Here is a 22636-nt window from a genome sequence, read left to right as displayed (position 1 = left end):
GACTGGTGCACGTTAAATCTGTTTGGTCACCCATAGCAAATGATATTTCTGGGGGGTACTAAATAGGTGATAGATCGTTCTCTGGTTGTGGTCAAAATTATGATCTGTGGATGAATGAATGGATGTATGAATGGGTTCACTCTATAAACGGGTGTGACGTATCGATGTGACAGAAGTCGAATTCTTAACCATAGATGACTCCACTAGAAAACAAGAACAATTGCACCCCCTCCGCTTAATGACTGATGACAACAACAACAACTTTTAAAAATAGGCAAAAACTGCATACCTTAATTATAATTTTTCATGTAAAAAGTGCTTGAAAGATGCTTATTTTTTTTTAAAAAAAAAACAATTATTTACACACCCAGATTAAGAAGTAAATTTCATTGCATGTGAAATATTTAATATGACTTTGAAGTCCATTTTATATTGCTGCGTCTCTGCTAAAATGATGATCAAAATTTAGTATAATTTTAAAGTATTTTGAAGAAAAAAAAAACAAAAAAAAAAACAGGATACATATATAGTGAGTAACTTCAATGTGTTTATTATTGTATTTTTTTAAATGCTTGTTTAGCTTAGTTAATCAATAATTTTGCATGCATATTTTTATGAAATTTGCAGCATACTGATAACAAAACTGATGCCTGGGTATAAGTATTTGCTGTAGAGCTGCTATTTTTCTTATTTATGAAATGCTTGTTTTGTGTTAAAAATTGATTGTAATACAAGTGAATTAAATAAGGTTCCAATATTTGATTTTTTCAAACATTCAATATTTGAATATTTAAAAATTTAATAAGGTTCCAATATTTGATTCCGTTTTTTGCATGTGATGAAACTGACACAAATAAAAATGTTCTGAAAGTGGTTGTTGATAGAAAAAAAATCGCGAAACATCAGGTGGAAGGACATAACAAATCAGTTCCCAAACTTTTTATAAATCATACTTTTCTCTTGTGTAGGTTGTTTAAAATTTAACTTAGTTTGTATAAAGCATAAAAAACATACCGTGAAATATTTGCAAGAATTTGTATGAGTTTTTAAATTCATTAAAAAGTTTTTAATTCATAAAACTTTTATTGAAGCATTTGGAAATTCTTGAAACGTGTGTACTTTTCATTTTTTCATATTTTTCTATTTTTTAGTTTATTTTTATCTGCTTTATTTGACTTATATCTTAATTTGCACGAGAAGGATTCTTGCTATTGTAGAATCACTAAATTGTCTTCAATATTTTTCATTTTTGAATTGTTTATTTGAAAGCAAACACTGACTTAAACTCATTTATCACCTCATAATATTTTTTCTCAGTTGAGCAAAACATCTAAAAATGTTTTTCTTTTCTTTGTCATTAAAAATTACTTTTTATTTTGTATCTCGAGATGGTAATAAGAATTTTTTAAGGTTTAATAATCAATCGTGCTGATGAAGTTTGCCTTTTACTTAACACATATATCTGGGTTCAGAAGAGTTGGGATTCAATAATAGAAACCATAGTTTTGACTGATTTCTGTAACCCTTCGTGTAATTTGTTCCCAGCTTAAGAACTGAAAGTTTCATGTTAAACAATGCATAATTATAAGTATAAACTTACAATGTTTTATAAAATATTAAAAATAATTGAACTCAAAATAGTTGATTTTAACTTTTTTCTCTTAAGCTGTGTAAATCTAAAGCTGTGTAAAAAAAATTCTGTCAATAATACTAAACAGTTAAAAAAATGGTAGAAAACTGTAATTGAGAAAATAAAAAAATTACTATTAAACTTTAATTCTTATGCAGGAATTTAATCTTTGAAATACATAAAAGAAATTAAAGATAAAGCTGCTTTTGTTTTAATTACTATTCAAAAGTATTATGATCTTTGAATGCATAGTTTTATAGACATTATTTGAATTAATGAAATGTATCTTTGCAATTTTTATATATTTTATAATTTATCAGTATAATTTTAAGCAAAGAATAATTTCTAAGATTATATTTGGTATTTCATTTTCAATTGGTAATAAAGTTTCAACAGCAAATATATTTGCTTATTATTTTAAGTTAAATTCTTTTGACTTAAAACTTCCATTTTGAAAGTTAGTTCAGCAGTTAATCTGGCATACCCTATCTAAAACCAGTTTAGGACATTCAAAATTCCTAATTTGTTATATTATAAAAAAAATGTCAAGCTAAAAAAAATACTCATAATGTTATCAAAAGTACTGGTTATAATATTGACTAAAATATTTTATGTGATAAAATATCACTTAAATATCTTGTAAAAATATCTCAGCAAAATAATAATATCTAAAATATTTGTCAAATATTGTAAATTTTTTTCTATATTGCAAATCATATTAGCTTGATTCTAAAGTATTTCTGATGATATAGTTTTGCAATACTCATATTAAGTATATAAATTTTTTTTTAAGTGATGAGATTTTGTTAAACAACAGTGGAATAATAGTAATATCATTTTTCTAAAGGTTTTAATAATAAATAGACTAATAGTTAATTTTTATTAAGTAATAATGATTCATTTTTCTAAAGACTAGTAATTATTATAATAGATTAATAATTTTTCTAAATGAAAACTAGTTTATTATATTTTTGCAATATCTAAGCATAAATTAATCTAATAAATATGCCTGTGTGGTTTGTTGAAGTGGGAGCTATTGTTTTGAATCTTTTTCGTTCCTTGCAAGGTGAGGGTGATTCTGAATAACATGTGTTGTGCTAAACAATTATAAGAAATCATTATTATAAAAGTGATTTAATATTTTTAATTTTTGGTAAAATCTTGAGTTTATAATTTTTATGGAAAAGGAACCTATTGAAGCAGTTGAATATATGTAATAAATAATCATATTCGTTGAATGTAAAGCTTACTGATGTCTGTTATTGTTTTTTTAGGGCGTGAGAGATCGCAACAACATTACAATGACTCGGGAAGAAAGTCTTCATTCTGCCATAACAAGTATAGAAAGTCCAGAAGTCTATGGGCATTTAATTCATGAAGCTCTTCAAAAAGTGATTTTCCATCTTTATATTCAATCAAATTTTTTATGTTGTTAATTATATAGACTTGTTGTTAATTATATAGACTAAATGTTAATTGGCATTTATAGTCTAATTAAAATGCATAGTTTATCCTGATTAAGTAATATTTATGTGGCCTCAATTTAAAATAAATTAGTTATTCAACTTGCATGACTTCTGCCAACTAATTATAGTTTACAGGCTTCATTGTGGTTTAAATTAATAATCAGTAAAAAAATTGTTTAATAAAAAAAAATCAGGTCATAATTAGTGCAATACATATATTTTAGACAATTTTTAAGAAGGAGAAACGAAGGGCTAAAAAATTGTGTCATTCACTGTTTGGAAAATTTTGAAAATTAAGATAGGAATTTGATCAGAAAAGATTTTAAGAAAATTGTGCTATTTCACTTAGGCATACATCCAGTGAGAAACCTTGCAACCTGAATTTATTGACTTTGGAAATAGATTCTTGAATACAAAAGTGAATCGAAATAAGTTTAAAAGAAACTGATAGATAATTATTTTCATGCAACAGTATATTACTTTAAAAACAAGGTACAAAAATAAACAAAGAATAAAACTGAGAAATTAATCCATTACTTAAATTTAATAAACATTTGAAAATACTAAGTATATCACAACTATATAATCAAAAATGGATGTTTAAAACCCAGAATTTAATGAGTATTTTCACAACTTATTAAAATTAATTGATAATAATGGTTAAAACTTTATGACTTTATAGTTTTAGATCATTGGTTCTCAACGGGGGCGATACCGCCCCCCTGGGGGCGTTGGGAGTATGCTGAGGGGCGGTGAACTTGTTTTGGGCAGTAGGGGGTGTTGAGTGTGTTTTGGGCGGTAAGGGGGCGATGAGCATGTTTTGTCATTCAAATTTAATTTTAAAACTTACTAATAAAATTATTAAATTAAGATTTATTTAATAGATAAAATTAATCTAAAATTAACATTAAGGGAAAAAGATATTAAATCAATATAATAAATAAAGATTATCCGATACACCATTTGTACCAGTAATAAAACGAACTTAATTGACGTCTATTCTCCGATTCGAACCAACACAGCTCAGCGCATGAGTCCGTACTCTTTGCCTCTGACTCATTCAATTGGTGGAAATTGAAGTGCATGCGCTTTCAGTATGAATTTTTGATTTGACCAGTGTTTCTTAAAATAGTTTTCGTTAGTTTCCTTGCGGTTTTTTCCCCAGTTTCGATTAGATCTCATACTTTATTTGGCCAGGTGCGTGCGCTAATTAGTTCTTTATCATAAATTATTTATTAATATTGAGAAATAATTGATTTTCTTTCATCGTATGTATTTTGCTACCACCAGCAACGTTGGTTAAGAAAAGGAAGTGTCATCAATACAGTGCTACGTACTTGAAGTTGGGGTTTGTTCAATCACTGTTGAACTCTCAACTACCCATGTGTTTACATTGTAATAAAGTTTTATCTAATGAGGGAATGAAATCTTGCCGTTTGCAGGAGCATTTTCAAAAACCTCATCCTGACAAACAAAATAAAGATTCGTCATTTTTCACGAATATCTTTCTTCATGTTTCTGAAGGCACCTTCGGTCTCAGGGTTACTAGCAACCTCATCACAAAAATGTTAAATCTGGAAAGCTCATACCATCGGAGCAGAGATGATACTGCCGGTTGTCGAGGAAGTTTAAGAAACAGTTTTATACCATCCAGGCACATCCAATGTAATTAAAAAATATCCCATAATCAACGATACAGTGAGGCGACGAAATGATGAGAAGGCTGAAGATGATAAAATTTCTTTATACAAACTTTTGATATCTAACGAATTTTCCCTTCAAGTGACTGAATAAACCTTGCCAGGTAATATAGGCTTTACTGTGGGCATAGGTCTGGTTTATAAAGGTACGAAAAATTATTCAAGAGATGCTTTTTGCAAAAAACTTGATTGTAGATATCAAAGGTAAATCTAGTTTTAATACTGTCAAAGATTATTTTAAAGAGAAAAACATTCCTCTCGCGAATATTATGTCTATTGCCACTGATAGTCTCCTGCATTGGTGGGTCAACATCACCCTTTTGGAAAGGGAGGTACCAGATATTTTAGCTGATCACTGCGTGATTTCACAGACTGCATTTAGTAGGAAAAAATCTCAGCAACAGTTTGCATCAATCATTGCAATATGCCACATCTGCTGAGAACAAAATTGACAGTAATGGTCTCTACGATTGATTATTCAGACAGCTGTGTAAGAAAAACAATGAAGAATTCAATCGCTTGCTACTAAACACCGAGATTCGCTGGCTTTCCAAAAGCTTCTGTCTCAATAGGTATTAGAATCTTTTCGACTCTGTGCTTGAGTTCCTCGAAAACAGAAATGTAGCTCTGAGAGACAGATTGATAGAATTTAAGAAAGGCTTTGGATGCTTTATCTGTAAAATTTATTGGCGTTAATTTACAACTTCAAGGTGACGAGCTCAATTTGATCCCTACAAAATTAGTTATTTCTGCCTTTCTAAAAAAACTCTTTTTGTGGAAGCAGAATTTGGTTGGAATGAATTCAGCCAAACAGGCAAAATTCGCTCTAATTATGCACAAGAATATTGTTAACACCTCGACTCTTTGCACATGGACTTTTCTGACCGTTTTATGGATGTTTTGTTTCGTAGAAGTCCCTCAATGGGCTTATGAGTTCTAAACCCTTTTGTGAATATTGAAACAGCAACGATCAGATTTACGAGGAATTGGTCGAACTTTTAACTCATGAAACTTTGAAATGGGGATCGTCTCACAGAATTTTTGCTTAAAGGTAACATCAGTATCCTGGACTCTAGACTTAAATTTTTTTTAATTGCCTTCCCTTCCACCTAACTTATCGAACGCAGATTCAGTGCTGTTACAGATCTTGTCACAAAAAGGAGAAATCGACTCAAAATTGTCAACATAGGGATTTGCGCCTTCCTCTCACTAAAAGCTTTGAGCCGAGCGTTAAGAAATTGGTTCTGAGCCATTAAGTACAATCATCCCACTATCATAGTTACTTGAATGTTTCGTTGATACTACTTTTTAGTGCTATTTTGGGGGATTTTTTAATTATCAAATTAAGAAAAAATTATTCTTTTTAAGCATAGGTTTCTTTGTTGTATTTTTTTTTCATTAAATATATTTATTTTGATCATAACAAATAGACTGCGATTACCTGTCGTGAGAAAATTATCGAGTTAATGTACATATTATTTTTTTAAAAAAACCAAACAAATTTAAAGAGTAAAAAAATTGCTTAAAAATGTTACTTCTTATAATTCAGCACACCTCCCTCCATCCCTATGATCTAAATAACTGGATTTTCACAAAGGGGGGGGGCGTTGAAATGTTTTTTGCTCCTTAAGGGGGCGGCAACGTTATAAAGGTTGAGAATCTATGTTTTAGATGATGCAAACTTATAGTTAAAACTACGAATTTTTATTTTAAGCAGAAATTATTCCAAATTGAAACCATTGAGGAAAAAAAATCTTTCTTCACTCAAACGGAAAAGTTGCATCCCAGCCTCTTCTCTTAGGAGAAAAAAATTAATTGAGAAAAAGAAAATTATCTGAATAATGGAAGAAGATGATTCATTGACTATTCATTTTTTCAGACTATCACTAGACTAATTCTTATGCTTTTTGTCTGGTTTTCGGACTGAGAGATGCCCTTTTGTGGTGCTTTTGCATTTGATTATGTGCACGACCGAATTAGGTTTGTTTATTACCCTGTATTAGTTAAATAAAATTAATTCTATGAATACTCCTACAACCAAAAATATTCCAATGTGTAATTTGTAAACAAATAAAAATTTAAATTAATTTATTGTTGTCTGCATGCATTGAATTTTTAAAATTTTCTTTTTAGAACAAAACTTCTTGGGTTTTATTTACAATGGCTTCTTATTATTGGAGAATCCATGGAAATGCAAGTAACGCTATTGAGTGCATCAGGCGAGCACTTCATTATTCTCCCAGGTTTGTAACATGTCTTTCATAAAATTTAAATAATGATGATTTTTAACAATATTACACCCGTTACATTTCTACTGTCAGCATTATTAGAAAGATAATCCAGGGTTTGCCTGTTTATAGATTTTTTTAGCTCATCCCCTGTAAGAAGTTTGACTTCAAAAATTGGAAATTAGAAATCAATGTGCAACTTCTTACAGAAAGCAACTTCTTACTCTTGGTGTTTTTTGGGAGTACCTTTTAACATCATGTGTCCCCTAGTTATCAGGGTTTCAAATTGAATGACATGGCTTTCTGCAGTTATATGTATGTCACATTGAACTTGCTGATTCTTGTGATTGCATTTTGTGTGATGAACCCATTGACATAAATGGCAAACACCTCTGTAACTGTTCTGCATTATAAGAAGCCACACTTAAATACTTATAGTACGAAGAAGGGGATATACTTCTTCAAATTTTAAGACACGATCTTCTTTTGGAGATACCTTCTACCTGTAACACTTACAGGTAGAAGGACTGTAACACTTATGCTTAATTAAGTAAATGTAAGAACATAATTAAAAAAAAAATGGAAATATTTTTGAAAATATCCTTGTTTTTTACCCTAAGTTAGAATGGTTTTAGCAATTAAAATAAATAAATAAATAAAACTAAATTATGTAGAAACTGTGTAGTTTAATATCTAATTTCAGTGTTTTTTAAAGCAGTTTTTTGCAGATACTGTAAATCTCCAGAAATTGTGTTTTAAAATCCAGTGACGAGAAATGCTCTAAACTGGCTTGGTAAATGCGTCAAACAGCTCTTTTATGTTCTAATTTTTCACATATTATGGTTGTCTATCAAATCTTTATTCCATATTCTGAATTCTAGAAGTAAATAAAAATAACAGAAAAATCTACATTTTGAAAAATTTTAGAAATTAGTATTTTATAACAGGTTTATCAAAAATCTTACTGTTCCATATTTTAGTTTTGCCTGGTACTGTTTTATGAGTGTGATTTCTAAAAATGCATTTTGTTAGGCAACCAGAACATGGCACACATTTTTGTGAAATCGGTATTTTTTGAAGTGCATTCCTTGAAAAATATTTGTCTTCAGTACTGTGATATTTTTATGGAAACATTATATTCTACCACTTTAATTACAGTGGATAATTTTGCTAGTTATAATTGTTGGGATGCTTTGTACAATTGTGATCAATATTTTAAGAAGGGGTGTTTATTGTATCTACTGGGTTTCAATTATTGAGCTAAAATTAAATAAGAAATAAAATTTTCAAAAGTTCATAAAAGCTTACAGAATTCAATCATTCTATGAAAACTTTAAAATAACTTCAGATATTCAGATTTAAATTATTGCAGTTTTATAGAATGCTTGCTATTACTGGATAATGATGGACAGACAAATGGCAAAACATAAATGTTTCCTCGAATAGCAATTCTGTTTTTTTGCAATGGTTTTGGAATTATGTGCTTAAGCTTTGTCTTAATTGCCCTAAATATATGAATTGCATGGGCTGAGATAAGGCAAATAGGGTGGCTTTGATGATTGTCATAGGCTCAGAAATGCTGCATTTTTGCATTTTGAAAAACAAGAATTAAGAGTGTGCATGCTAAAAGAAAATCTCTTAAGGCACACTACATTCTTCTTCAAGTTTTAAGTGAATCTTTCTAGTGGTTCAATATTGATTAGTTTTTTTATCTCCAAAATATCCTGTATATTCATTACCTAATTACGAAATGTTAATTAAATTCATATAAAAGTTTCACTTTTAAATAAAAGTTTTAAGACTTGCTACCTTGTTGTATAATTGCAATTAATTTAGAAATTGTCTTAACAACTAATAACTTAATTAAAATAACTTACAACTTAATTAAAAACATTATTTCTGTTTCAAAATAAGTTGGAATTCTGTATCATAATTATTCCAAACAAAGTTGACACGAATTTTTTTTAAGGTAATTGCAAAGAGAGGAAATTCAGTTTCTTTTTTGTTATATTTGGATTTTTTAGTGGATTTTATCCCTGCTTTCTGATACATCAAGAAGCTGAAATATGTCTTCAAAAAATGTGCTACATCTTTTAATTTAACGTTAGATTAATATAATATTGTTTAACATTTGCACATGCATGATTTTAAAATTATCTGTTTTTTTGGTCTATTCTTTTTTTAGTTTCAAATATTTTTCTAATTAAAAACTATTGTTGTAATGGAGGTGCTTTTTTTCCAGGGAACACAAAGATGTATCACTAATTAGTTTAGGTAATATTTTGCACCATGCCCATTTATCAGAAGAAGCTGCTATTGCCGTCCATGCTGCTGTGGACATAGCACCAGAAAATGCTATATGCCATTTTACTCTTGGAAACATTTATGCTGTGAGTAATTTTTTTTCAAATTTACTTTGTTTTAACCATCTGACCACATTTTTTTGTAACAATTTATAAAACAATTAGAGAATTATGATTAAATTGAAAAAGAAAAGTAAATTAAAATGTAACAAAAAATACCATGAATGCAATAAAGCATCTTATCAGGAGATATTTTATATTTTTAATGTCACATTTTATCTTCTACTATTTTGTTTTAAAAAGCTGACTTGTATCCTGTATTTATAAATTTAATAAAAAAGTAATTAAAATATGTAATTTATAATTTAAATAAAATGTAAATACGTACCACATGAATTTAATATATACCGCATATATACCACATTAAATGTTATGAGAATCTTAAAATTAAAAGAACGTCTTTCATCAAAAAAGCAAGTTCATATTTCTTGAGAAACTCAGATCATCATCAACATTTGTTATTTTAATATTTTTAAAATGCGTAATTTAAAGTAATTTATAAAGAAAAAAAAAGACTAATTCACAAACGAAATCCTCTTAAAATAAACGAATATCAATCAAAAGTGATAAAACAAAATTGACTAACAAGGGTAAAAACATAAAAATTAAGAATAAATAATCAAAAATATACTAGTATAAATAATCCGCTATAAAAAAGTAAATAAAAAATGTAAAAAAAAAAAAGAAAAAAACAATCCTAGCCCTAGTAAATATTATTCTTTAAGTATCATTATGTAAGAATTAGTATTATGCAAAATAAATTTAATGCCTCTATATATTGATAGTAGTTAATAAAAGAAGATTATTTTAGTTATAATCTCTGTAGATCATAGAAAAGAAATAATAATTTTATCTTACTGTTTGTGCATTCTGATTAATTTGAAAAATCTCTTGATATAGTCTTTAATAAAGAAGGTATAGATATCTTGGACTCTAATCGGCATAAATTATTGAAAGCTTTTAAGGCTGTAAATTATTTATAATTATATAGTCTTTTTGTAAATTATTTATTATCTTTTTATAACTTAAGTAAGTTATTTATTTATCTCTTTTTTAAAGGTTTTTACTTGTTCATAATTTTATTTTTGTTAAAAAATCAAAGGCTTAAAACTAAATGTGATATTATTATCCTATAAAATAATTCTATGATATTTCCTTATTATGTAACATATTATCTGAACATATTTGGTTTGTGTTCTTACAAGTTCTAAATCAGTAAATAAATTATGTACAATAACTTTGATATAAAACAGTCAACATATGCAATTAAAAGAATTCAATACAAAATAACCATTTAAATTTATAAACCACAGTGTTAGGCACTAAATTTTCACACTACTGCTAAAAGATCACTGAGGTGAAAAACATTTATTGACTTTTTGTAGTAATCAAAAATTAAATACTAATTTAAAAACAACTTTAACTTCAACTCTACGAAAAAAATAGTTAAGCGAAATAATTAGTTTTGAATTTTATTCCATTGGAATCGGAAACTAAATGTTTGGAATGGAACCAAATCTGTGTTAATACAGTAAAATAATTTAGGATATTTTAACGGAATAATTTTAAATTTTGATGTTACAATCTATTTGTTTTCAATAATTAAAAATGATTGTGAATAATATAAGGGTTTATGGGCAATATGAGCAAAAGGCAGAGCCTTTAAGTGCTATAAAAAATTTAGTTCATCGCTTGTATATCTACTTAAAAAGGATAATTCTGTTTGCATGAGCAATAATTCAAATTAATAAAGAATTATTTGAAACTTTTAATCCATGAGGAATATTAATTTATAAAAATACTAGTACATGATTATACTTAAATTGAAATAGAAAAGCAAATTGAAATTGAGCATAAGGAGCATGAATGCAACAGAGAACTTCTTCCGGACACGCCCTGCAAGCATTCATGTTGGAGCTTTTATGTGAATAACTGTTCTGTTAAAAAGTATTATTTGTGTCTGAAGCCCTGTTAGGGTGTTACATTCTGTTTCTTTTGTTCTTTTTCAATTTACTTTTCTGTTTCAATGTAAGTATAATTCTCTCATATTTTTATACATATATTTGAGAACAAATTTTGGACTTAAGCTGCTTTAGTGCTGGGTTAGGTTTGCCTTAGATTTTGTTTATGTGCAACACCTTCAAACTGATTTTTAACAGATTTTTATTTAAGAATATGAGGAACATTAGGTCATGGTATGTGATAAATCCTTATAAAAGTTAAAAAGCAATATGAAGTAATAATATATATATTTTTTTCAATGAATTTTGCTTCAACTTTATGACTATTTTTTCCAAAACAATGATTTAAAATTTTTTTTTTTCTACTTCAAGTGTTGAATAATTTTATAAAATTATTATATTTTTAAACCAGATTTTAGCATATTATAAAATAAAGTCTTGAAGTTTTAAAAATTTGTAATTTTCTTTCATTTGCATGTAATATCTTCTCATTTCAGGTTTTAGCAGATTATAATAAATCTGCAATTTGTTTTGAAAATACTTTAAAAGTTCAGCCTGATTTCAAAGCTGCAGAACAAAGGTATCATGCTGTGATGTGCCATAATAAACTTGAAAAGGCTCTTGAAGCTCAGCACATGTAAGATAAATTTCTTTTAAACCTTGTTTTGTAATTATTACCATTTCTAAATGAGAACTTTTTTTTTATAAAAAGAATTATATCTAACTGTGATATTATTTTATGCTGTCCTTGATTGCGTGATCAGCAGTGCTCAAAGTTATAGTTATTGTTTTATGTTTGTCAAGCTAAATCAAGCAACAATATAAAATTAAAAAATAAAGAATTACAATTTACAAAACTAAAATAAAAACAAAATTTTATTCGTGAAAATATATGAGAATTGTGTTTTACAATTCTTTTAATACATGTGCTTTTAACCATACAACTTAATAATAAATAATACCTAGTTGTGCAACATAGTTCATATAAAACATAGATTTAAATTTATTTTCAAATGTTTCAAACATAAGTTTTAGTTGAATGTGTCACTTTTTTGTTGAGTTCATAAAATTAGAATTAATTTGAAATTCAAATTACTGTAAATCATAGTTCTTAGTTAGAAATTACAGCTTTTTTCTACTTTCTGTTAAAGATAAATCCTAGTATGAAAATTTACTGTCTATGAAGTTCAATTGTAGCTTATCAAATAATAAAGTATTTCCTTTTTTACAATCAACAATTTTGATGTTTAATTTTCATAAACATTAAAATAGTTTTTGAATTCTTTACTATCCATGTGTATATATTTATTAGATTCATTATAAAATGCGGTATCAAGAAAAAAAAGCATTTTTCACATGTTTTCTTTCATTTGTGTTTTATTTGCATTGTTTTTTGCTTTAATTATAACTGATTTGAGTAAATCAATTTAAAGTATATTGTTTTTAAGTAATTTTAGTTAATTTTAAATTTTTTTTAAAATTTAGTTTTTGATGAGGTAACAAAAAAGGGAGAAAAAGTGGCCAGTATTGGCATTTAAGAAAGCAAAACTCCGAATTTTTTTTAAAACCAAGAATCGTACTAAAATTTTGAGCAGAATGCGGAAAAGAATGCGATTTTTAGAGCATTTCTAATAATTATTATTTTAAGATACTAGATGTAAGCTGATTTCTTAATTAGTATTCAAAAAGCAGATTTTCTTACTATGATTTTTTAACTAAACAAAACTAATTTTAAACAACAGAATTTTTTGTTTTAAAAGGATTCTTTTTCGCTGAAATCTAAGTAAAAAAAGAAATGCATAGATGCGCATAAATACTTTGTTTTAAATATTTATTTTTATGTTCTTATTTTTTGTTTGTAGATTAATGTACATTAATTTATCCCTCATTGGTGTTTTGATGGGGAAGGAAAAATCAGCATAGACAGGAAATTATTAATCATGAAAAAGATCATACTTATGTTTTATAATATTTACTGTTCTTTTTTTTCTTCTTATTATTTTTTAATCAAACGAAACTAATTTTAAGCAAAAAAATATATATTTAAAAAGATTCTTTTTTGGTGAAATCTAAGTAAAAAAAAAAAAAGAAATACTTAGATGCGCATAAATACTTTGTTTTAAATATTTATTTATTATTATATATTAATAAATATTTTAATAGACTCAACAGGAACTCCTTGAATAACATGATAACCACCTACCCTGGTGGTTATCATGTTATTCATTTAATATTTTAACAGTTGACAGTTCCTTCTGCAAACTCTTTGTGGGGTCACCCTGAATTGAATTCAATCCACAATTTCTCATCAGGAGAAATTCTACTTGTGTTTTTAGGCGCATTTCTTCGAAAGAAAATACATATTTTAAAATATCAGAACCTTCCTTTACTTTTCAGGATCTTTGCATGTGAAAGGAGGCTTAAGAGAAAAATCCGTATAATTAGTTATTTAAGTATAGTAGAATTAGTTAGTCTTGAAATATTTTTTCAGATACTGAAATATCTTAGCATTTTCTACATAAGAGAAAGAATTTCTCAGCTTTTTTGACTTTGTATTTCAAAAATAATAATTAAAATATTGATTGGTTTAAATGAACCTTTCGATGTTTAAAAAAAATTAACGATTCAAATTTTGTGTCGTTTTTGAAATTATTTCAATTTGTATTCATTTTATTAGTTTATAACTAACGGATTTGCACACTTATATTATGGAATTTGTATTTCAGATAATATTTAAAAGTCCTTTAATTAAACAAACTAAAAATCTTAAATTTCTGCCATCACATTATTAAAGTTCCTATGAAAAGCGAATTGTACTTCAGAGTTACACATGGCGCAAAAGACACAAAATTTGAATCTTTGCAGAGATTGAATCTAGCGAAAACAATTTTTACTTTTGTCGTAAAAAAATAGTAATAAAATCACATGTTGATTTAGCTACACACCAAATATGCTCAACTGTCATCAGTTTAATAATATTCACCTGTCTATTTGGGTGTTTTTTTTTCATTCATTCTGAAGGGAAGAAAATTTTCATTAAATATTGTACATATGAGGTTAATATTTAGAAAATTAAATAATCAAATGTAAAAAGAAAGCGAAAAAAGAACTGCGCAAGAGATAGGACACTTAAGCAAAGTCAAGGAGAATGGAAAGAGCTGGCTGACCAGTGTAAAAACATAGCCAATGCCCCAATTCACTTTACTAAGAAGGTATTTATAAGTTAAATACATTTAAACATGAAAAACTTCTTATGCATGTTTCAAGATAAACTTTTCTTACTATACAACATTTATTTATATTTGTATGCGCATTTAAACTGCAATTAATTCCAAAATAGCGAAGAACTACTTTTCAAAGGCAGAGTATTACATTTCCTACCCTTCCCTGTTGTGCCAACTTTAGGTGAAATGTAGTATATCACAGTATACTTATAACATAACTTTCAAATATTTTGAGTTGCAAATTTATAAATATGTATCTGTTTTGTTAGATCTCTCCAAAGGACTTTGTCAGAGTTGAGAGAATACCAAAAGCAGCACGAATACTGGCTGAGGCAGCATGAGAAGTTACTAAATGAGCAGGCACCCCCTGAAGTCAAACTAGAACAGAGGCTGGAATACGAAGAACAGAAGATAAGGGAGAGCCTGGATGGCAGAGGTATGGGGTGCTCGCGATCTGGCGAGTGCTGCGGGGTACCCATATTATTCACTGTTGTTCCTCCATGACAATATAGTCAAAAATTAACTTTTCCTAATATTGCTCAAAAAATTGAAAGTGATAAAAAGGGGTGTTTTTTTTAAAGACATCATGAAACAGATAACTAAAATTTATAGATTAGTTTGTTCTTTTTAATGGTACATTAATTATTTTGTTCAGTATTAGTTTTTTTTTTCATAGAATTTTGTTTTATGTTTGTAGGATTTTTCTATAATGAGGTCTGTTCTTTTCTTTTCTTTCTCTAAAAAACTGCATGCTGTTCTTTTTTTTCTTTTGTTGATATAAAGTCAAGGTAGAAAACAGAAAAATGACCTAATATTCAGAATGTTTAGAAAATGTACAGTAAATGTTCTGTTATGTACTATTGAATTCCAGCACAGTTTTTTGTGTTTGCTACAGTAAATATTGTTAGTATTTTACCTGCATGTGATTCTGTCCTAAAATACTTTTCCCACTAGAATCAAGAATATTATATGCCCATTTTTTTTGTTGTTTTCTTTATTTTTAGTGTTCATAAATTCTTATCTGGAACTTTTTTAAATTTACTAAACTTTCTTAAAAAATATCACTATGAAAAACACAAGATGTTTTCACTTGATAAAATATACTGAGGTTATGCATTTTGACCATTTGGTTGATTCTCTTCAAAAATATATGACCTTTAGTTGCTGTTCAATGCAATTCTATAAATAATCACGAGTTGGTTGCTTCTTTGCAGCTTTAAAGATTAAATCAGAATTCAGGTTGTTTCGTTCTGTTTCATTTGTATTGTTTTAACAGTGGTGTCATTTTTTTTCTTCACTTAAATAGGAAATCATGACCTTTAATATGTAAATTTTTCTATTTTCATTTTTGACAAGGATTATCCCTAATCCTTTTTAGAAGTGCGGCCCACCCTGCTTACTCTTTGATGCGCCCTCTTTGCCCTTTTTCTAAAAATAAGCCAACATTCCTTAAAAACGCTGCCTTTTTATTCATATTTCATTTAAAAATATTAAATCATTATTTAAATAATAATTACTGGCTGGTAAAGCTATCTGTGTTTATAGATTTAATTCTGATTACTATTACAAATATTTATTTTGTTAGGATTATTCTGAACTGTTTAAATTTGTATAAGTTTCTCTTTTTACATGAGGCATATTAATGAATTGTTTTTTTAAATTATTTTTTAAATGAATTTTTTTAAAGGCATCTTTAAATGTTTAATTTAAATTACAGAAAGAAAGCTTTCAAGTTATTTATCAATAATCATTTCCTTTTTAGTTTACTTTTTTTGAAAAAATGTGCGGACACTGATTGTCTTTTAGCATGCCTTTACTTATATTTTATAAACTTGAACGTTTTCTCTTATTTTGGTAATGACTGAGAATTACTTTTCGAAAAACGCACATAAAATAGTATTAGATAGTAACTTAAAAACTGCTGACGATCAAATTCAGTTATTGCATAACGTTACGCGTTTTGTTAAATTTTTACCTCGTTAAGTGAGTTCCCTTTCAAGACTGAAATAGCCCTTTTCTGTGAGGAAGCTTCCTGTCCTTTTCTATTTCTAGGGAAAACACTGGTACCGTAATCAAAAAAATTGTAATATAAGTTAAGGCTCTAATATTTCAGCATTAAATAAATATGTCAGAATTTTCCTAATTGTTATAGATGTGCACACATACATATCTATATATACAAATGTGATAACTGTGTGGCCGAGCAGGAGAAATAAAGGGGTATTCTGAAGCAAAATAGAAAGTTTTTTTAAGTAATCATTTTATGGAGTGAATCCAAAAATGTCTAAAATTGAAGCGCTTCACTCTCAAAAGGTTGGAAAAATCTTACAAACAAGTCCTTAAATGCAAAAGGGAAATGTTTGTAATTATAGTTAGTCCATTAAATAAGTCGAGAGAATAATATGGTTCTCATACCCAGTAAAGGGAAAAACTCACGATGTTGATTCTTGCATACTTAAATTCAAAAATAGAATAAAAAGGCATATGTCAACAATAAAATGTGAGAACATGTTTACTTTTGAATAATGAATTAAGGAGAATTTAGATAAAGAAATAACATAAAAAAATTGTTAAAGCTTTTTGTTTTATGTATATATATACATATAATTTTTGTCTATAGTTTTAATTTGACTTACAAAATTTATGCCATTTTAATTTCTTGTTTAGGTTTTCAACAAAGTATTTAATTTTTATTGTACATATTATTACATATTATGCTGCCTATTAATTGCATTTAGTTTCACACAGAAATAGTTTTATTGCCAATTCTTGCCGTTAAAATACACTTTTCATTCTTTTTTGTTAATTCAATTTAATCTTATACATTAATTTAAAAAAAAAAAATACTTTTTTTGTCTAAATAAGTAGGAAAAGCAAACTTTTGAAACATGTATTAAGTTTCTTGCCTGAGTATAGATTTTACATTATAGGAAAATAGTGTATGGAGTCATTAAGTTATTCATTTATTTTTTATGAGCTGTTTTTATGTTATAAATGTTAAAATAAATCATAAATTAATTAAAAACATAATGAGGTTTCAGTAACTAATTTTTAATGAATGAATACGGTTTATTTCGCTTTACAATAGGATTAAATTTAAGTGTTATTTTTTATACCTAATTGATAATATATTTCTTAATATAGTCATTTTTGGTGAATATTAAATCTGAAAATAAGTAAAAAAAGAAAGAAAAAACATTAAATTTTGGAAACAGTTTTCCTTTATCGATTTGACATTTTATTCAAAATGTAAAGTGTAATGTAAAGTCATACTTAAATTTGATTTGTTTAAAAGCATGTAATTAAGTATATTTTAACTAATTATTTTTGATTTACTGTGTGCAAAAAAATACCCTAAAAAACTTTTGATCTAAGGATTGGATCTTCAGGTACTAGGATTCAATCTTATTGGTTCAAGAGGGTGACCTCAAATTTGTTAATTAATTAGTGCTGGCGATATTTTAAATTACGAAATGAGATACAGAAGCATACTTTCTCTGAATAAACATACCTTTTTTTCAATGGATTCAGCTGCAATCTGTGTAATATAGTTCTAATTGTTTGGTCAAGAGTGTAGTCAAAAGCTTGGACCCTTAATGTTAATTTTACTTTTTGCGTATTTCGCCATATTGATGCGAAATTTTTTTTCTTCACATAATGATAAAATTAGTTCATCCAAAGACGATTCCATGCAAAAAATCATTTTTAATAATTTCGAGTCTTTATATGTGAAGATCCGATCAGTAGGTCAAAAGTTATTCAGAGTGGTTCTTTTTTTTTCTTTTCTTTTTTTATTTTGCGCAATGTACATAGTATTAGATTGAAGTTAAAAATTTCCTTTTCTGATGCAATATATGTTTGGCACACAATTGATTGCTTAACAAGAAAGAAATCTTTTATAATATCTATTAATAATTTATAAAAATTAAATAATTATTGTTTTCTATTATTTATTTACTAGAGTCTATTTTATTGTGTCTAAGCTTTAAAACTATCTTGTATTAAAACTTTTGAGTGATGCTAACTTGCCATTTTCTGCACAAAAGTGATATCATTTTACATTTTAATTACATATATTTCTGTAAAGTTAATTATTTGAAAGTTACTTAATACTTTTACTTGCATTGAATTGCAACATGCAGACTTAATTTTATTACACAAAGTTAGATCTGTCTTATTTAAGGGGCATAAATATTTGTTTCTACTCGATAAATGAACTGAGTATTCATTTACTATTTGGTATTTAGCCACCTACACTAAATGTTTAATTTTAAGGAATGTCTAATAATGTGGCTGAACTTTCTTTATTTTGTTTCACTAATCATTATTGTAGTATTAAATTCAGAATTAGTAATTCTAAATTATTTTTTAGCACTTGTGTGATCTAAGCAATTTTTTGAAACAAATGAACTAGTTTTCTTTATTAGTTTCTAAACAGGGTTTACATTTTTAACCTCCATTTTTGCTGTTTAAGAAAACTGTAAGGTAGCTCGTTTACATGTCAAAAAATTGTTACTTTCAAGTATTGCTAATCATATAGTTATGGTAAACTCAGTAAAAAAATAATTAGTTATAAGTTCATTTTTTATGTAGGTTGAAAGTTAAAATCAAAATGATATTTTCTGTATTTATTATTGTCCAAGCCATTCCTTAAAACAGAGTTAAATATTAAATTAAGTATGAGTGTATTAGTTTCAAAAATATTTTGTTTTCATGCATGTCTTTCAGTATTAGTATTTTGCGTTACTTTTGCATAATTTATGTGAATGTAATTTTTTTTTTTTGCGTTTAGCTATGTATGAAAATTAGAGATTTAAAAATAAGAATTAGAAAGAGAATAAGAGAATTTCACAATATTCATATATCCTGCAGTGTCTTTAAAGACTTTTAAATACAGTGAAACCTCGTGTTAAGGACACTCCTACGAAACAGGCACCTCTCAATACGGACACATTCTTCATTCCCTGTTTTTCTTCTATGAATAAAACCATTATGGACATTCTTCGCAAAGCGTAAACTTCCATAACCGGACGCGGACAGCCATTTTTGCCCTGAAACATTATTTTCTATCTCTCCAAACCGGACACCAATTTTTCTAAATTTAAAAACAAACTGTTTCTGCTTTACATTCCACGAAAAACATATACAATTTTTCAAAATTTTTGAGGCATTAACATTTTTTTACCTAATCCATAATTAAAAATATTGTTAAGCTATTTCACTACTAAAGAATCAATCTTCCTCCTGTCACTTTACCTTTTCTTTGCAAAGAAAGGAGAGAAAATGATACTGCTCACATGAAGTAATTCTGACAGCAGCCGCTTCTGATCTTTTCATCTGGACAATGCAGGTTATGAGAGCCCACAAGCTGAAATGACATCTTAAATGCTTCTTAAATCAGGGTTTGTAGCGTTTTTAAAAAGTGCTTAAAAGTGCTTATTTTCTATTTAAATTTTTTAAAAGCCCTTAAAGGTGCTTTTCTTATTGGGTGTTAATTTTCCTTTTTTCAAAATGAGATTTTTCCTTTAACATGTTGATTTTTGCTACGAAATATGCAAAAAGACACAGTTCGCATTGCTCTATTCAACATTTTCACAATTGATTCATACCCAATCAAGCTACTTCGGCGTATTGTCAGTTCGTAGTGTATGGAAATGTCATTTGTTTTACATGATTCAAAATGTCATGATTTTAGACAATAGTCAAAAACAATGCCAAAAGGGTTTTTTTTCGACATGTAGGTTAAAACAAGATAAAACCGTCAATTGTCAAAAATTTTCCAACCTTGCCTAGTTATGATATTTTTTTAAAGTGCTTAAAAATATTTTTTGAGTGCTTGAAAAGTGCTTAAAAGGTGCTTATTTTTTGTTGAATAATTTCGCTATGTACCCTGTAAATGCTCTCAATGCTTCTTCCCTACTGGAAATATCTTTCATTTTCTTATCAATTTAAAGGCTGTATTTAAAACAGCTGGATTAAAAAAAGAGAACAGAAATATAATCTTTGAGTTGTTCATGTAAATTACACATTTATTCAGATACTTGATTAATCAATCGTGAATATATTAACTCCGTAGGTCCTCCTGCCTTTCAGGTATGTATTGTTTTCTTCTTTTTCTTTCTGTGAATCGCTGGAGGTTAACTTTCAAGTAGATATTAATCACGCTTATTATCAAGTGATAGGTAGGTGTTAGGGGATGTGACCCTAATAATTGAAACCGACTTACAACTAAAATCTCCTATTCGGTATCATATGACTAACTTGAATATCTGTGTTAATAGGAAAATTATATTCATTTATCTGTAGCTACATCTAGAATTATGTATTTACATCCAAACTTTTTCATATACATTCTCTTTATGTATAATTTTTTTTTAAAGTTCAAATAAATATCCTTGTAGATATTTATTGTAGATTATTCATTTATTTTTATATCATTGAAAATATTCTAAAAACATATTATGGTGTTAAACATCATTATTAGGGTACCCTTCTCGGAAACGGAAATTTTTTTCGGTTCCAAGAGTGTCTGCTTAACTAAGGTTTCTTTGTATTTTATTGGGGACACTATTTAAAAAAACTAATTTAATTACCATTAATGGTGAAATATTTTGAAGGATAATTTATAAGCATAATGTTTCACATAATGTTTCTTTATTTGTATAAAAAACTTTGCACCTATTTCTCAGTTAAGTAAGTTTACAAAAGCTTATATAAATTTGAAAATTTCTCACCTTTTATGAAGTTTCAAATGCAGGATTTTTTAGAGCAATAATTTTGCATTTAAATCAGAAGTCAAACAAAATCAAGTTCAGTTACATAAAGAAGTTTTACGGTTGAATTTATTATTTTCTAATATCTTCAGGTATTAATGTGGTTCTGTTTTATCTTCAGATATTAATGTGTTTATGTTTTTGAAAGTTAAAGAAATATTCTGTACATTTTTTTTGTACATTTGAATATTTAAAAAAAACTGTATTTAAACCTGTGACAAGCGCACATGAAAGTTTTCAAGTGTCACTTAGGACTTGGGTTTTTACTTTTGGTTTGACCCTAAACTGAAAAGATCTGGATCAAGTTCCTATGAAATTTTACTTTTGATCTAGCATTTGGCTAAGATAAAAACCACTTAAAAAAACTGAAAATTACTTGCTAATTACTTTTTTCCTAGAACTAAATTACCTGAGGAGATTCAGCTTTTTCTGCTACAAATATTTTTATTTCATGTATCGAAAACATCATGCAGTTTTTCACACATGAAAGGTTAATAATAAACTTGTATAAACATGTCACAAAATAAAAAATCTGATATTTATTAAGAATTGAAGTTTGCAATGAAATGCATAACTTCATGGAAGTGATGGTTTAAAATCTCTAGACTTTTTATTAGAAGGGATATAAAGCAATTTAGTTTTTGTCGAATGATAAATTGCATTTTAGATTACAAAATTTATATTAATTTTTTTAAGTTTAAACTAAATAATACTGAAAATATAAAAACAACTGCAGTTTTAATTTTGAAATGCCTTGGTGATTGATGGTAAGCATAAAATATGCTGTAAAAAAAAGAAAGAAATTAAGTGCAATGTTATTATTTGATTTCCTTATTGAATTTTAAATATAGGCACAGGAAATTTGATTTCGTTACTTATTTCTAGCAACAGGTTATAATTTTGACTTTTTTTTTCCAAGCTGTGAAATTATAATTTTTCTTTTACCCTTTTAGCTAATTATTTGTTTTTAATTTATATTTTGTTTTGTATTATTTTAGTTTGTGCTTTGCTGAATTTTGTTCATGAGATGCTTTTATAGATCTGAATTTCTTATGTTTTTCTTTTGTAACTATTTTATTTGTGTTACTCAGCATGATAACCTTGAGTATTGTTTGTCTTGTTTCATATTAAAATACTGAAATTTATTATTTGATTTTTATTTATTGCCTTTGTTTGTTTCTTATCAATTATTTATATTTGCTGTTTTATGTTCTTATAAGGATAATTCCACATCAAATCAACTAATTAAAAAAATTAATGGTCAACAATTTGGAATTCAATTATTTTTGGT

At 27.3% G+C, this 22636-nt stretch overlaps 1 protein-coding gene across 1 annotated transcript in view; it reads left to right on the top strand.

Annotated features, from left to right (window-relative positions):
* Positions 1-22636, top strand: part of LOC107441974 (tetratricopeptide repeat protein 17) — a 59095-nt gene that overhangs the window by 8518 nt on the left and 27941 nt on the right. The window contains exons 4-8 of the mRNA XM_071179020.2: positions 2905-3021; positions 6930-7039; positions 9267-9414; positions 11846-11985; positions 14842-15008. Coding sequence (XP_071035121.1) covers positions 2905-3021; positions 6930-7039; positions 9267-9414; positions 11846-11985; positions 14842-15008 — 682 coding nt within the window. The remainder of the gene's footprint in view (positions 1-2904; positions 3022-6929; positions 7040-9266; positions 9415-11845; positions 11986-14841; positions 15009-22636) is intronic.

This window comes from Parasteatoda tepidariorum, chromosome 6 (assembly GCF_982258835.1).
Source record: "Parasteatoda tepidariorum strain Cologne lab strain chromosome 6, Ptep-v5.0, whole genome shotgun sequence".
NCBI classification, from domain to species: Eukaryota; Metazoa; Arthropoda; class Arachnida; order Araneae; family Theridiidae; genus Parasteatoda; species Parasteatoda tepidariorum.
The sequence above is the reverse complement of the archived record's forward strand: the minus strand, read 5'-3'. Positions and strand labels throughout refer to the sequence as shown.